Source organism: Lontra canadensis, unplaced genomic scaffold, assembly GCF_010015895.1.
Source record: "Lontra canadensis isolate GAN:19392208 unplaced genomic scaffold, GSC_riverotter_1.0 scaffold36, whole genome shotgun sequence".
In the NCBI taxonomy this organism is placed as follows: domain Eukaryota; kingdom Metazoa; phylum Chordata; class Mammalia; order Carnivora; family Mustelidae; genus Lontra; species Lontra canadensis.
The window spans coordinates 15,453,594-15,470,617 of record NW_022631030.1 but is presented as its reverse complement, the minus strand read 5'-3'; the positions used below and the strand labels follow the sequence as shown (position 1 = coordinate 15,470,617).

The 17,024-nt window shown below is 40.1% G+C and overlaps 1 protein-coding gene across 6 annotated transcripts in view; it reads right to left on the bottom strand.

Annotated features, from left to right (window-relative positions):
• The window catches only part of NTM (neurotrimin), a 918,697-nt gene that overhangs the window by 535,286 nt on the left and 366,387 nt on the right, over window positions 1–17,024 (bottom strand). For 2 of the 6 annotated variants that reach the window (XM_032868956.1, XM_032868955.1), the window contains exon 2: window positions 9,806–9,874. The exons of 3 other annotated variants lie outside the window; for them this stretch is intronic. Coding sequence is in view for 1 of the 3 variants with exons in the window: in XM_032868957.1 (XP_032724848.1) it covers window positions 12,923–12,992 (70 nt within the window). In the remaining 2 variants the exon portion in view is untranslated. Of the gene's footprint in view, window positions 1–9,805; window positions 9,875–12,922; window positions 13,020–17,024 lie in introns of all 6 variants that reach the window. One more of the 6 variants, XM_032868957.1, reaches the window with a different exon arrangement.

The window sequence follows — 17,024 nt, the reverse complement described above, 5'->3', positions numbered from 1 at the left end:
ATTTTCTGAGGTCCTAGAGACACATCTATCCTACCCACTTCCTACTAAACATCTTTAATTCAGTCCCACAGGTATCTCAAACTCAGACTTTCAGAAATAAAACTCAACCTTTCTCCTGTATCTCTCACAATTTAAAATGACCACTTTGCCTGCATAGTTGTATTAGCCTCATTGAGGTTCATTTTAAACAACTCAGTGTCCACAGTCTGTTGTTCAAATTCCAGATATTCTGTCCTCTTATAATCTGTTTTATTTGTCTACTCCTCTCTGTATTCACTGTCCCTGCTTTGTTCTCCTGCCTGGAGTGCTAGAATAATGTTCTAACTGGTTCCTCTACCTTCTGTCACATGTGTCTTTCATCATCCTTCCCATCCTTCTAATGGTGTTGTTGTTGTTGTTTCTAAAAGATAGGCCTGATTGCGTTAATACTCACCTTAAACATTTCAAGATCTTCCCTTTATCTGAAAGATAGTGTCCAGACTCAACAGCATCAAGAGGCTCTAAACCATGATCTCTGAATCACCTGAGAATGTGGTGAAAACACAGATTCTGGTTTGGTACCTGTAGGTGGGGCCTAAGATTCTGCAATTTTAGCAAGTTTCTGGGTGCGACCCAGGCTCCCACCCATAGGACCACTTTTGGTAGCACATCTGTAAGATGTTTTCTGTTCAGACTTCTCTCTAGACACACCTTCATTTCTCCCTCGTCCACTTCAGCCCTATCCTTTTCACTTACTTAACTCTTTAAAGTGCCTAGAAAAATATCTCTGTGTGATTCGTCATAGACCTTTTCTGCTCAGAATGCTCTTCTCTCCCATTTCCACCTGAAGACCATCTATTCCTCTTTAACACTTACCTCAAGTTGAATTTTATAGTAGAATCTTTCTCTGATCCCTCCATCCCATGGGAAGATTTATTTTACTTATTGACTGCTCTTTGTGCCTGGCTGTGCCAGTACGTGCAACTCCTAGGGCACTATGTGTTAAGAATGTGATCCATTCTCAACAGATTTTGTTTGTATACCTAGTTTCTTTCCTAGTCTGTAATATTGTAAAGGGAGAGATTGTGGTATCACTGCTATCTAGCACACCATCTCTCATCTTTCAAGTTCTAAATAAACAGGTTTTATAAGAATGTCTGAAAATAAAATGAAATAGAAGAATAAATGGAACATTAACTTGAAAGTTTATTTATAGTTGTATTAACTATCTATTGATGTGTAAGATATTATCACAGACTTGGCATAATCTGCCTAGGCTAAAATCATGGTGTCAGGCAGGGCTGCGACCTTAACTAAGGCTGAGAGTTCTCTTCTGAGCTCATTGACTATGGCGGAATGCATTTCCTGTACTGTAGGAGGGAGGCATCCATGTTCTTGCTAGTTATCAGTTCTTAGATGCTGACTGGATCTTTGACACATAGCCCTCCTGGGCCATTCACAACAATGCTGTTTGCTTTCTTCCAGGCCAACAGCAACACTTCTGTCTGAATTCTGATCCCTCTCTCCTCTTCTATGATGAAGACTGATAAAATGCAATGTAATCAAATTTGCTATGTAGCATACCCTAACCAAGGGAGCAATAATAGACTATTTCATCACATTCATAGGTTCTGCCCTCATTCAAAGATGGAGGATTGCACAGGCATGTACATCAGAGAGTGAGAATCTGGAAAGCCATCTTTGAATTCTCCCTACCACATTAGTTGACTACAAAACTTGAGGTGCTCATGACAAGCTTGGGAAAATGGAAAAGGAAGCTGATATTGAAGAGGAGAATAAAATATATAAAATTTTATATATAAAATTAAGATAGGAGTTTACTATCAATGTATGCTAGTACTGGATATTTTTTAAAATATGTGGTTGAATTGTTGATTTTATAAATGAATATAAAACTTAAGAACCTTGAAATTTGTGGTAGAAACAGCATTCCTGACTACTGCTAAATGATCTTTCTTCTACCTTAGAATTGCCTTCTATTCCAAGCCAATGTAAACAAACCACCCCTCAGCCTTTGAATAGTTAAGTGTATAAAAAGGGACTTCGCTGAGGAATTAAGTCTGATCAGTCACTCTTAAATTTCTTGCTCAACTTTATCAACTCTAAATTAGAATCTTAAACTTCAGGTTTAAAAGAATGTAGCTGATGGCTTTTGAAGTAAGACTGGCAGCTTATCTCTTTTTCAGAGCGTAAGTATGCAGGGAGCCAGTTGCATTAGCTTCAGTTTAACCTTCTGGAAAGCCAGTCACTAGCTAGCATTGCAGATTTTAGCTCCTCGTAGAGGGTGTCTGTAGCTTTCCTACAAATCCATGTGGATCATGGGATTTGAATGACAGGTGCTTAATGTCACTGAACATACCGGGTTTACCTTCTCATCTCCTGCATTGAATGGGATTAAACTTCTGAGCTGTGACAGGTGATGTAATGACAGTATTATCAGTTTTTAAATTTTTTAGCACTTGCTCACTCATGGCTTATTCCTCTGGGACATTTCTTCTCTTTCCCTGAAATCCGCCAATGATCTATTTATCATAATTCAATATATTCATCCCTCACCATGAAAACATAATTGGGTCAAACAGTTTTGCTCATAGGTAAAAACTCCCATAGGCAATTATCAATTCCCTTTATGATTAATATAAAAATGATGGTGTTTCTATTAATGGAAGCGCATGCGGGAGCATTCACAGTCATATACTATAGATAAACTTTGTCATTACACTAACACAAAGTAAAAATTCCTGAAGCACCAAGGAACCTGGTAGCACCTGTAATATCTGAGCATGTCAATTTGCCAGGAAATTAGAGTGAACTCACAGTATTACAAACAACACTTCTGCAAAACGTTTTTGCAAAAATGAGATTAAAGTTTGTTGTTGTTGTTGTTGTTGTCGTTGTTGTTGTTTTGCCTTTTCTTAAATGCCATAATTTGAAGCAAGAATACAGAACTGGAGAGCACACTGTGTAGAGCAGACATCTACTTCAAACTCCTCCTAAGAATGGTAGGCACAAGAGAAGAATTTCATACTGTATGCTTCAGTGAAGACTAACACCAGAATTGCATTTGAGAAAGGATTTGGTCATAAAAAATCAAGTATGGGAATTCGTGGTTTTGTATTTCAAAACCTAAAAAAAAAAAAAAAAATAGCCCCTGTATCATGAAGATGAATTCGAATCATACTGTTCATGAAAATATCTTCATTTACAGTGTTGTGTTGGTGTGTGTTTTGTTCATGAAGCCATGTTTCTTGTTGGTTTTAAGTCTTCCCAAATCAAGTTCTTTAACCCTACCTCTAGAGGGTATTGTTGAAAATGTTACATATATGTGTGTATATATATATATATATATATATATATATAAAACATATATATAAAACATATATATACTACAATATATGATAGCAATATAATACTTATATACATAAGTATACAAGTACATATACTTAAACATATATATTATGTAATATATACATGAGTTTAATGAATGTTTATTTTCCTTCAACAGAATTTAATTTCTTCTAAAACCTTTCTCCATGTAAGGCAGAAGTAGCTTCTGCTACCAAATGTTTGTGATTTGACCTTTCCTACCATACTATTGTCGCCAGGACGTGGCTGCCCAGACGGAGACCACATTTCCAGTCTCCTCACACATCATTGCAGGCGTTTGCTGAGTTTCAGCAAAATGGAACTGGAATGCAAGTAATATGCACCATTTCTAAGGCTAATCCACAACCCCCCCCATCTATTCCCTCCTTTACTGGCTGGAGGCTGAAGACTTGGAGCCCCAAAGACAGTGGAGTCACAGGACAGAAGGAACCTGGATCCCTATGTCATTATGTGGCAGAAAGCCACCTTTTCATGAGCCAGGAACACCTCTGCATTGGAATTGATATGAAGGAAAAATAACTTTCATTTTGTTATGCCATTAAAATGTGGGGATTTGCTTGATGCAACAGCTAGCATTACCTGAACCAATACAGAAATCAAGGCCTTGAAGTAGATGCTGCTATTATTTAAAAAAAAAAAATCTACACTATGTGACAGAAATTTAGCAGTTTTGTGGTAAGCAGTGAGGACACAGATCTAGCAAGCTGGAAGTCCTTGCTTGCTGTAGTGAAACATTTGGTAAAACTGTCACCCTTGTTAGTGTGGAAGGCCGACTAAGTGTCTATGAGCCTGTGCATCTCGGGAAAGTGATTGGAATGAGCCAGAATGCCAGCATATGTTGATCTTCCCTTGCTGTGTTTGGCAAGGTATTTCAAGAAAGAGTGAGCTAGTTTGCAGACAGAAAGAAACAGAATGAAAGTATCAGAAATTTGGAGTTACACAGGTTTGAAACTGCTTCTAGAGGACAAACAATGTAAAATCAGACTTTAAAAACCTTTGAGCCACAGAGGGCCATTAAAATTTCTCAATTAAATAAAGGGACAGGGACCTGGGGCTGAGACCAGATTAAGAGTGGGGTTTCCACGCAAGCCCGCTATTGTCTACAGCTTTGAGGTACCCTCCTTGATAGAGAGGGGCAGAGTGGAGAAATAAAGAAGACACCACTATTGCTCTAGAAAGGAACTTTTTTCTTGTGATTTCCAACACATGGAATTGGCTGAAAACACATGGAGTGTCTCAGAGCACATACTCTGCCCTTAGTAACACAGCCCCCAATAGGGACTAATTATATATAACTCCCATCAAAACTCATACTGGCTCAATATGAAGTTCACATCACCCTTGCTTATCCAACACAGAGCCTTCATTTTGCTATAGGCATTGTGTTGACTGAAATTCCTGTATTCCTGCATATCCTAAATTCAAAGCTCCTAGAGGAAAAAGGACAATAAATGTAATCTCTTCAGAGTGCATCTAAGTTAGAGCTGCAGTGTGTACCTTGTACCAAGTGTTACCTAATAACAATTCTTTGGGAGGGAAGAGATGATCAGAATGGGTATCTGGAAGAGATACTCCCTAAATTCATACTTTCCGGTGGTGTCAGTGGAGGGAAGAGGGAAATCATGGGGGCAAATGTTTTCCTTTGGGGATTTATTGAGTAAGGAAAATGAAAAAACAAACAAACAAACAAACAAAAACCTTTTCAGTTTTGTTGATTCTTGCTGTCTAAAAATCGCCAAAATTTCATTTCATCTTTGCCTGGCAGAGAAGCTCACCTCCAGGGAGGAAACAGGTGATCTCGTTCCTTGTTAAGCAAGTGCTGTACACAGCAAAAAGCACCCTGATATTAAACCATAAACCAAGTGAACTAATAAATAAAGATGCCAACCACAGTTGAGCAGTAATGCTCCATATCTAACATTTTCAGGGGATAGGTCCTGTGCAAAGTGTTTCCACATTTTTTTTTCTGTAGGATGAAGCTGACTGTGTTCTATAAAGCATAGATTAGCTTTAGAGCTAATCTATAGGAGCCTTGTGCTGAGCTACAATCCAGGGACACTGAAATGGAAGCCATGGTGAGGCTAACAGCAAATGGGAAAAGACTATACCTTTGGAGTTACTATTTCTAACTTCCAGAAGAACAAAACTCCAAGAGAGATGTACATTGCTAAACCTTGTGAATTGGCAGGGAGGTGAGAGGAAGAGAAAGGGAAAGGGGACACACATGCTCATTTTCTCCTGAGTCACCACAGGATCTGTCTAGAGGGCTGAGCTCCTCTCAGCAGTTTTGAAATCTGAGTCTGCTCTGAAAGCCACAGGCATTCTAGGAAGGAAGTAGCCCACAACAGCACTCAGATCATTAACAATACACTCATACTGAATGCTGAGGCAAAATTATCTTCACCTTAAGTTTAATGCATTTCTGGAAACCACATAGCTATTCTGCTCTGAGGAATGCCCCTAATGGCAAGTGACAGAAAAAAACTTGGTACAATTCTTGGTGACCACACAATTACCCAAAACAGAGATGGAAAATTATATTTGGAGCCAAAAATAAGACCTCTTCTTTTATCCTGCATGCCATGAATTCATCTGCAGCAAGTAAATACTCTGTTGGCCTAGCTAGAGTGATACAAAGAGGAAAAGACTATTTCAGAGAGCAGAAGGTGGGGAACTGTGTATTCTTGTGCAAAAAAAAAAAAAAATTTTTTTTTTCAGTGACTTTTGAAAATGAATTCTCCAGCTCCTTAAGAAAGTGTGTATAGTTGTGTGAAAAGTCAAGGGTTAGTGTGAGTGATAAGAATGGACATCCCCAAGGGGAGACAGAAATGGGGAGAAGGAAGAAATGAAGAAGCACGTTAGTATCCTCCCTAAGATGCTGCTGCAGAAGAAGAAATTGAGGTTGTAAGGGGCAAAAATCAGTGCCTGAGGGGTAAGAAGCTTAATAAAAGTTACTGAGATAAAGGAAAGCTCTTGGAACCATTGGGTCTCCCACTGACACTTATGAAGAATTCTGACGATTAAGTACTCCAAGCCTGGTGGAAGCCTTCAGAGCAATTTTGGAAAAATGGAAGAAAGCAAAGTCAATGACACCATGGCTATTGACTATTTTGTTTAAAAATGGCACGACAGGAGATGTCAGGAATTGGAGGTTCTTAGCACTATTGAGTCCAGGCTTTAACACACTTGTGGGAATTGTGTGGTGAGTCCAGGAGTCATCCCTGACAGAATGATACACGAGAACCGAAACCATGTAATAAAAGGGAGGAAGATCACGCAACACTTATTTACCCGAAATGAAGAAGGAAGGCATACTGAAGGTGGAACACAATCAGGTTATACCACTCTTGGATAAATACATCGTATTTGATCATATTTGACAAGACAGTGGGTGACTTTGCGTTGCTAAGGTTATGAGTTTGAGGTAACACATTAGCCGTATGAAAATGGAGAGTCAGAAAGAAGAGTAAAATCTCTGGAGACAAGGTAAAGATGTCCACTCAACTATTTGCTGCATGCGTTTACAACACATTTCTGATTTTTAAAAAATGCATTGATATAAGACCAATGCCAAGGAAAGGGATATAGGAAATGCTGGACAACAGCATATATGTGAGACATCAATGATTTGGGAAGCTAAGGTGAAGGTCACTCCATTGCTTTACCCATGGAAACGTGCATAAATATCATTGTAAAATGGCTATATGAAGAAAGAACTAAAATGAGCATAAGCAGCCCACCCTTTATTGTTTTTAAGATTTTATTTATTTGAGAGAAGTGAGGACATGAGAAGGGGACAGGGGGAGAGGGAGAAGCAGACTCCCCACTGAGCAGGGTGCCTGATGCAGGGCTTGATCCCAGGACCCCAGGATCATGACCTGAGCTGAAGGCAGATGCTTAACCAACTGAGCCCCTGAGGCACCCAGCAACCTACCCTTTAGATATATAAGGGTACTTGCTCTTCTGAAAACATATCTTAGATGATATCACAACAATAAATATCACTCCCCTTTGTCTGGCAAACCTCTACTTCTCCTTTAGTCTCATCTCAACTATCATCTCTTCTCTATAATGTGCCCACCCCTTCCCAGGTAGAGACAACTATCCCCTCCTCAGATATAATTGCCATGTGTGAGTTTTCTCTTGTTGCAGAACAAATTTCCACAAAATTGGCACCTAAAACAACACAAATGTATTATCTCATGGTTTCCATTGGTCAGGAGTCCTTATGTTTTAGCTGGGTGATCTCCTCAGGATCTTACAATGCTGAAGTTGGGGAGTCAGCAGGCCATATTGGCATCTACAGACTCAATTAGGGAATGATCACTTTCAAGATTTCTCACATAACTGGGAGAATTATTTCCGTATGACTGACTAAAAGACTGAGTATTATTTTCTTCTTGGATATCAGCTAGGGATCATTTTCAGGTCCTAGAGTCTGTCCTTGGGTTTCAGACCATGATTGCAGACCTGTGATTCCTTCATAGGCTGCTTTCTTCCAGGTCAGCCAGCAGGAGGGCCTTTCTCTGATACTCTACCTTACCTTGATAGAACTGCCCTGATTAGATCAATCTCACCAGAATAATCTCCATTTTGATTAATTCAAAGTCAATGGATTAATAACCTAATCACAGGGGTAGTATCCCATTATATTTACTGACCCCACCCATTCTTAAGGGAAAGAGAATATACTCAGTGTATACACAGCTGGGTGGAGAAATGTGGGGGTCATCTCAGAATCCTGCTTACCATGCTCTCTAAACTGTCAAGATGGGGTATAATAACTATATATATTATGGCTAGGATATAAATAATGTTTTAATATATTATATATCCACAACTATAAATTATTATATATATGTGCTATATATAAGTATATAATACATATATTATTATATTTTTAATTAATACATATATTATTATATATGGGTATTTTACACACACACACACACACACACACACACACACACACACAACTTGCCCTGGAGCAGAGACCATGCTCTTTCCAAATCAGTATCACCAGCAACTAGCATGATACCAAAAATCTAGTAGACATTAATACCTTCTTTTAAATTAAATGCCTGTAAGAAAATAATATATAAACAAACAACAACAAAACTTGGGGTTGGTTTGTGGAAAGACTATGAGAAATAGATTTGGAAATGGCATAGGAAGGAGAGAATGGGAAGAAAAAGATAGTTTCCAGGAGAATGTGGAAGAGACCTGGCAATGTGTCCCTTTCAGCCCTCATGCTTCACCCCAGGCTTTTTAATAAAGCATGCACTATTTTATACCACTTCCAACAGAATTATCAAATTTCTTCTGGTAGTCTTAAAATCAAGGAGACACATCATGACACTTAGAAATGCAGGGATCAGGGTCCATCTACTCTCCCAGTCTAAGTTTTAAGGCACTTCCACAGGGCAGAAGTGGGGCTGGAGGGAAGATGGCAGTGCCCAAGCTTGGAGCAAGGAAGAACACCTCTCCACACAAGGGTGTGTGCAGATGGTGCTGACGATGGCTGCATCTGGGATAATCACCTTCATAGAAAAGCTCCTCGGGACACCTGAAAAGCTCAGGTTGCCCACCACATGAGTCCAGCAGAATAAGGTGTCCCCCTTCTTGAAAATACTGATATTTCTGACTGAATAACAAAAATTATGAAAGAGTATGGACTTGGAACCAAAGGAGGCCAAATAACTTCAGGTTAACTGCTATCAAGGTTAATTGAATGATGAAGATGATAAAAGGCCCAGAACATGCCCCAGTCAGTGCTGATGCATATACCTGGGAAGACTGTAGCCTTAGCCTGGGGTAATCATGATTGACGCCTTGGCATCTCCATTTCTAATCTTGTCATCTGCTTAATGGATGCTGCTCAAAGCTTGAACCTGAGTCTTTCACCTCCAGCAGTATGCTTACAGAATCACATGAAGACCAAACTGCATTTTCCTGTGTTCATAACAACAGTAATATAATTGATAAAAGTTTTACAGTGAGATAGATCCAGAATCTTGAGAATTCTGAAGATGCCTTTTACTATAAAACTACATTTTTACAACCAGCCTTGTTCTATAAGCTTTACAGCTGGAGGTAGTGGATTTTTCCAGTTTATTCAGAGTGGTGGCCCTGTTTTGCTTGGGACGTGCTTTAGAGAACCTCTTCATGTGAGTCACTGGGTCTATAAGAAATGTGAAAGGAAGCATCATCCCAATCTAAGCATCCACAAAACCCAAAGTCCAGAACACAGAACAACAACAAAAAGAACTGTATCACCTACAAAAGGCTATGGACTTTGAGTATAGGGACAGACACAGATGGTGTCTCTTCAGTGACAGTCCTTTTTGACCTAATCCTGACTCAAGAAACATTGGCTGAGGAATATGAGGTAGCAGGCAGTGATACTCATCATACTGACCGTGAGGTTGCAGAGCAAAGTTGTGAAGGGCCAGTGTTCCCAATCGTCCCAGGGATCAATGGCAAAGCACTGGAAAAGAAACAATGAACAGGAGACTTCAGGAAGCTCCAATTCAGTTTCATGAAGCTCAGAATTTTGAGATTTCTGTGTGTGAAAGTTATTATTTCCACCCACAGGCTATTGACTTAATTTAGCAGACATTTCTTACAAAGGAAATCTCATGACCAATAAAGCCAGGGCTCAGAAGTGGCCACAACCCTGGAGCCTACAAGGTAAACATTTAATTCTGATGAGACTTGCCTAAGAACTCATGCAGAGAAAGCTGCACTGACTGTCCTTGGAAGCCTGAGACAGTGTTTTATCACTTGGAACTCAGTGCTTTTGTGGCTGTTGGAAGAGAGTCCCTGCTGTGTTGACCACATCACATCTCCACAGATGAGCTGGGCCTACAGATACATCCCTTTATCTTTCTTTCAACTGTAATGACCTGAGTTCTCCACGTCTAGTAGAAAAGGAGGAGGGAAACAGAAGTCTAAGCCTGCTCAGCCTGGTCATAGGGTCTCCTCTGTCAGGGGGAGAGGCCAATCTGTTGACTGCCTAACTGGTAAATGATTTAATTAAAAACAGATGAATAAACAAAATAGCAATGTGGACTATTTGGATCTTTTCTTATCTTCTTACTTCTATAAGGAAACATGAGTGGATATTTCTGTAATACCCTCCCCACTGGCTCTTCCCTTGAGGGCTGGAGAGATCTATCTGACTCGTCAGCCTGGGAAACTTCCTGAGTATATGTGCTTTGTTGGGACTGGTGCACCAGGATGCATTATCTGCCTCCACCATGCCAGGTACAGCCCCTTGGTTAATGAGAGGCCAAGGTTGGATTGCTAGTTTACCTAGACTGGATGGACATCTGACTTCTTGGCATATTTCTCAAGTGGTTCAGAATATGCAAAGCAGAGATGTGATTGATTCCCCCCTTTCCTCATGAACAGGTAGCAAGAACACAGCATTGTGTAACCCATGGCCTTGATTCTAGTCACTGGCTGTCACCTTGAGCATTGTTACTTCTCACCAATGTTCTGAATTTCTGTTGCCTCATTTGTTTAAAAAAAAAAAAAAGCCAGTAAAATTTGCTCCACAGGCAGGGTTGTAGAGGCCCTACTGGAAAGCATTATCCAAATGTCTATAATTAATTAACTCAACATATTTTGATCTCCCAAAAAAAAAAAGGAAATAGTAAATGCATTAGAGATGCCAGAATCTAGTTACTGATGAACACTTATTTTTCTTCTTTGTTCCTTAATTTCCTTCTTTCTTGCCTCCTTCCTTGTCTTGTTTTTACACTGGAGTTTCTCTGCTAGCATTTTTACAGAGGCATAAAGCTTGAAGAGGGTTGGAGTGCTTTTCTTCCTAATTGAAAGAATAGTTTCAGTAGAAGGCTTTTCACCTTAAAAACTAAAAATATCAAATCATTGGAGAATAAAATATGAACTGATGGGATGGGGGAAAAAGTATAGGGGATTCAGAGATGGCTGTGAAATGTTAAATCTGGGAAACTTTAGGATATGATTTCTGTGAGATCTGCAATAGAAAAGTTGCTATAAAATGCTTAATTATATGTTGCTCTCATAGGAACTGCATAGAGAATGTGATATATGCCCGGTCTTTGTACTTGGCAACGTATACCAATGTTTAACAGCTTTTTGAGATACAAAGACCTTATCAAGACCCTCCACCTCCTCTGTGAATATTTACATTTATTTGATGAAATCAGTGGCACTTAAATGAGCTATATTATTAAACATTAAAAAAAAAAAACTTCACACTTTCAAAAATAATACAAAAATATCTAGATCATATTATTTAGTCCACACTGACCTAGGGTTCTTGGTCCCATAGATTGGGAATAATGATTTACTCTCTCCTGGTGGTTCTGCTTTTGATGCAACTATAAATAATAATAATAATAATAATAGAAGTAGTAGTAGTAGTAGTAGTTCATGCATTCAGGAATTACTAAGCACTTTATTTGGATTACCTTATTTATTTCTTACAATAATCCCATGAGGTCAGATTATTGAATTCCCTTTGGAGATAAAGGAACCAAGGTCCCCCAAAAGGTAAGTAATTTACCCTTGAAGAGAGATTAGGAGCCCAGGCCAATTGATTCTAGAGTTTGAATTGCTAACCCTTGCATATTATTTACTGCCTTTCCTGTAGCTCTCAGCAGAAAAGAAAACACATACCAGTGATTTCTATTTAATCACATTAGTTAATAATTTAAAAATAAAATAAAGGGGATGATTATTGAGGAAAACAGGGTTATGGTAACAAATCCACTGGGAAAAAGGGAGAGGAATATCCCCATGATGGTGAATTGAGAAAAAAAAAAATGTGAATGAGGAAGGGGACAAAGGGGGCTGGATCTGAATATTCATGCTCCCTGTTTTTCATGTGGCAGTGACTGAAATGTGATGTGTAGGAATGGAAAGCATCTGACTGAAAAAGGAAATAGTTAATGGAAAGGAGAAAGACCACATTGCTATACGTAAGCAACTTGTATTTTTAAGATCACACACATATGTAAGCCAAGGAAGGAAAAATGCTTCAATAAAATAATGATTGGAGGACAGGGGGAATAATCAAGTTTAGCTTGTCTGATTTCTTTGGTGGTAAGTGTACAAACAAGAGGTACTCTTGGTAGAATGGGAGCCTGCCATGTGCCCCTTGGAAGTGTAGCTGTTCCCAGAGTTCCAGTCAAATGTCAGTTTGGAACAATAACCCTGGCTTTCCTTACATTTATGGAACAAAGGAGAACTCTCTCCCTCCCCCTCTCACATGTGTCTGATTCAACTGCCTTTTCCTTGACATACTCATCCCCTGGCTGACCACATTATTATCCTAATATGCTCCCAACTTCTGGCTCCCAAACATACTCTCGTCCACGTCTAAACTTTTAAGATAGGTGCCATATTACATCTTGGATGTTAACTAATACTCCTCATGAGAAAATATAATTTCCTTTCCTTCCCATTACACATGAACTTATTTTAAACCCCAACGGCATGGCCACACAAAGACAGACAGTCATTCTTCCCATAAGCAAATGCTTACTGAGTCGCAGGTCCTGAGCTTTGTGCAGGGGTAGGACTGTGAACACGCCAGATCTAGTGCCCAGCTTCATGAAGTTTACACTTGAGTGGAGGACATGCTGCAGAACCCAAGTGATCAGAAAAATAAAATAACTTCAGGGATAGTACCTACATAGTATATAACTGCACATGAAACATATAAGATGCTTGTTAATGAATAGGAAGATATGGGGCCCAAGTTAATTTAAGTAAGTCTTTTGGGGGAAATGCTATATAAGTGGAGATTTATAGGACGAGATGATAGCATTCCAGGCACAGGAAACTTGAGTGTAATTCCCCAAGAGAAACAAAGGTGGAGACCGGCGCAGTCAGGGAAGGTCTGGGACCTGCCCAATGATAGAGAATAGCAAGAGACAAGGTCAGATCATACAGATATTTAGATGTAGGCCCTAGCAAGAGGCTGAGAGGCATGGAAAACCATTGGAGGATCTAAAAGTAGCAATTATGTCACTGATTTGCATTTTCAGATGATTAGATACATTACTCTACAGAAAATGCACCCGAGAGGTGGAAGAGGGGAAAGAGATAGTTGGTTCCCCAGAGGGAAGAGGTGCTTGCAGGGCTGCTTCCCTCTGCAGCTGCTGGTTATGCACCTGGAAGAAATGTAGAATGTCGCTAAGAACACCTGCTGTGAAGACCCTCTGGCTGAGCTCACTACCAATGAGCTGGGAGGACTTTGGCACATTTCTTAATCTCTCTGTGTCTTGATTTTCTCAACTCAGAAATAAATAATCGTCCTTACCTTTTAGGGTGGCTGGGATGATTAATTAAATAACACAGGAAAGGAAGGGAGTGTGCAGTGATCACTGGCTCCATGTTACCTCTGCAACTGTTTTGGTGATTTTGGGGGACTCTGGGAAGGAGGGAGCTCCTGGTCATGAGTCGAGAAGGCAAGAACAAGGTGATTCATATTAAGAAGCAGCTTGGAGGCGGATTCTCCCTCCTAATCTCATTTGACTTATTGCTCCAAAACAAGAGCTAACCACAGGCATCAACCACAGACCTGGTCATCAGCACCCATTATTTTATTTCATTCACACACAGTCTTGCTGTGTAGATATTGTTATCCTCATTTTTGGTATGAGGGAAGTGGGCCCAAAGGAGATAGTGAACTTGCTCAAGGTCACTAGTTAGTGGCAGAGCCGGAATTCAAGCCAGATCGGTCTCTTTCCAAGCCCCATGCTCTTTCCACCAAAATGGCACCTCCACAGCACACACCTGAATCCCAAACACACCTCAGGTTCTCAGGATTCTGCAACATCTGTGTCTCTCAGCACCAGGTAGCCTGTCTATGAAAGGTCCCCAGGTAACTCAGGGAAGAAAGAAATCTGCCCACTCCAAGCCTTATAAAAAAGGACAGAACAGCCCCGTTCCATCTGGTATTCCATAAAGCACAGCCTTGCCAGGTAAAGTCTGGAAATGAGGTTGTACCCACTGCTGAGTACCAAATGTTATATAGCTAATTAACCACAGAGGTTTGGGAAGGAACCCATTAAAGAGACCAAATACAGCATGAAGAAAAGAGCAAATGGTAATGTTGCTGCTTATTACCATTATTGTCATTAATATTAATATTAATACTATTATTTAGTTTTATTATTACTCTGATATATCATTATTATTGCTGTCTCCCAGCATCTTCTGCATAAATCTATCACCAAATGTTTTAGCGGTTTAATATCATTATCGTTATGTAATTAAACAAATAGGAATAATAGTTGCAGAATTGCAGAGTTACATAATTATTGCTCTACAATGGAAACAATAAATAAAACTTACTTGCCTCTATAGCAGTTACATTAACAACAATAGAAACACTGAAGGCTGAAGCTGAAGAATTATGTAATGCTGACATAATTAAATAATAAATTATCCTAGAGCTACGGGGACATGAGCTATATAAAGCAGCTTATGGAATGGAAGAGAAAAGGAAACCATTAAGCAACACAAAAGAAAAAAATAAGTGAAAGAAAGAAAGGATTTTCCGATGGATACAAAGCAAAGCCACATGGGCCCAGAATGAGGAGTTCTGGGGTTTGTAGTATGAAGACGCTTCCGCTTCCCATTCTAGATTCAGACATGTGCGTGGAATTTTATCAAGCTCAACACACAGAGTAATTTGTCTAAAGCTATAAATCACTTGGATAATATAATCCCCTTAACTGAACAGTTACCAAATGTGATACACATTTAATCTCTATGTTTAAACTTATCTCAAAATTTAGCTCCATTATATATTTCACAACCCACTCTTCAGCTACCTGCATGAACTCAATGACTACAGTGTGAACACAGGATGGGAAGCTTGCCAGAGGCTAAGAATGATACTCTTTAGAAAATTTTTTGAAATTATTGAAACACACAATCCCCCTATCATGATGTTCCTTTGGTTGTGTTATCACAATATTAACATACTCAAATATTTGTAAGGGCAAAGATATTTGATGTTATATCAAATACCAGATGACTGACTTGCTCATCTTTTTATCCCAAAGTTTTGCAGTTAGATTGCCTCGATTTTATAAAATAAAAATTTTTTAAAGGGTGTGTTTATCGAGGTCTAGAGTGAGGGACATCGTTATATACCTGAGAATATAAAAATAGGTACCTGCTCTACCGACTGAGTTCAGATTGGGAAGCCAGTGTATAGCAACACATTTTGCACTCTGAATCTACCTGTCTCCCTGGTGTCAGCAGACTGAGCCCATTGTTGGAATGAATGGCACGATGGGATGTTCCTGGAACGCCAGCAGCATGCAGGATGAATAAGCACATGGCATCGCTCAGCAGTGACAATGGGGAGGCAGAAGGCTCCTGTCCAGAACCAGCAGGGAACAGAGTCGTAGTCTGCCAGCCTCTCTGTAATTCACATTTCAAGGAGGCTCTCACTTCTCCATCAGGCCTGTTCTGAGAGCAGCCAGGTTGGGCCATTATCATAATGGGGTCACCTGGGAGTCTGGGAATAGACAGGGGAGCAGTCTATTGGGGAGAACTAATTGACTCCTGTCTCATTACTTGGCTCAGCTTGACAGGCAAACTTAGTGATGGGAAAAGGACAGCCTCAGAAGAGGACTATGCCAAGGAGGGGCCAAGAGGCCACCACACCTGCTGGACCTGAGGGAGTGTAAGTGGCCTGCCCAGTGTCAGCCCCAGAAATTCAGGTTGTAATTTTCCAACATGCAGCTCTGGCTTGCCCCTGGCCTACAGGGAGACCATGCTGCCCATCTGTCTGTGTTTGTGAACCATTGTGCTGAAGGACACTCAGAATCCAGACCCTTTTGGCATCACTTTGTCCCACCCCCAATATCTCAACTTTAAATCCAGTGACTAAGATCTTTGTACCCTTTCCCAGAGGAAGGTGAGAGTAGAGCTTTGTCTAGGTGAGCAGGGTAAGTTTCCATTATCCTGGGACTGCAGAAACTTTTACAAGGGCGTGAGGAATTACCATCATTACCCTGAACCTCATGGGAACATATGCAAAGCATGTTCAGTTTCCTCAGTGACTACTGAGGTGGCTCCTGGAGGCACTGTGGGTTTGTTGAATGTCCCAGGGCTTCAAAAGTAAACACACTTGGTATATAAGCCAGCCCAGACTGCCATGATAAACGCCATAGCCTGGGTGACTTAAACAATAGACTATTTATTTATTCAAGTTCTGGAAGCTGGAGTCCTAAATCAGGGTGCCAGTAGGGTCGGGTTCTGGTAAGAGCCATCTTCCTGGCTTGCAGAAGGCTGCCTTCTCACTGCCCTTGCATGGCCTTTCCTCCATAACATGGAGAGAAAAAGATTTCTTTCTCTCCTTCTCTTCCTCTTCTGATAAGGCTATGAATCCCATCATGAGGGTCCCACCTTCATGGCCTCATCTAACCCTAATTGCCCCCTGAATTGCCCCTTAATTGCCCTCCATCTCCAAAACCATCATAGGGGTGAGTATGACTTCAACACATGGATTTGGGGGAACACAAACATTCAGTCTGTAGAGCACCTGAGCTTGAATTCCAGCTTTCTCTTTTTATTAGGTGTGGATCCTAAATGGCTTTGATGCCTGAAATTTGTTGCCTCAC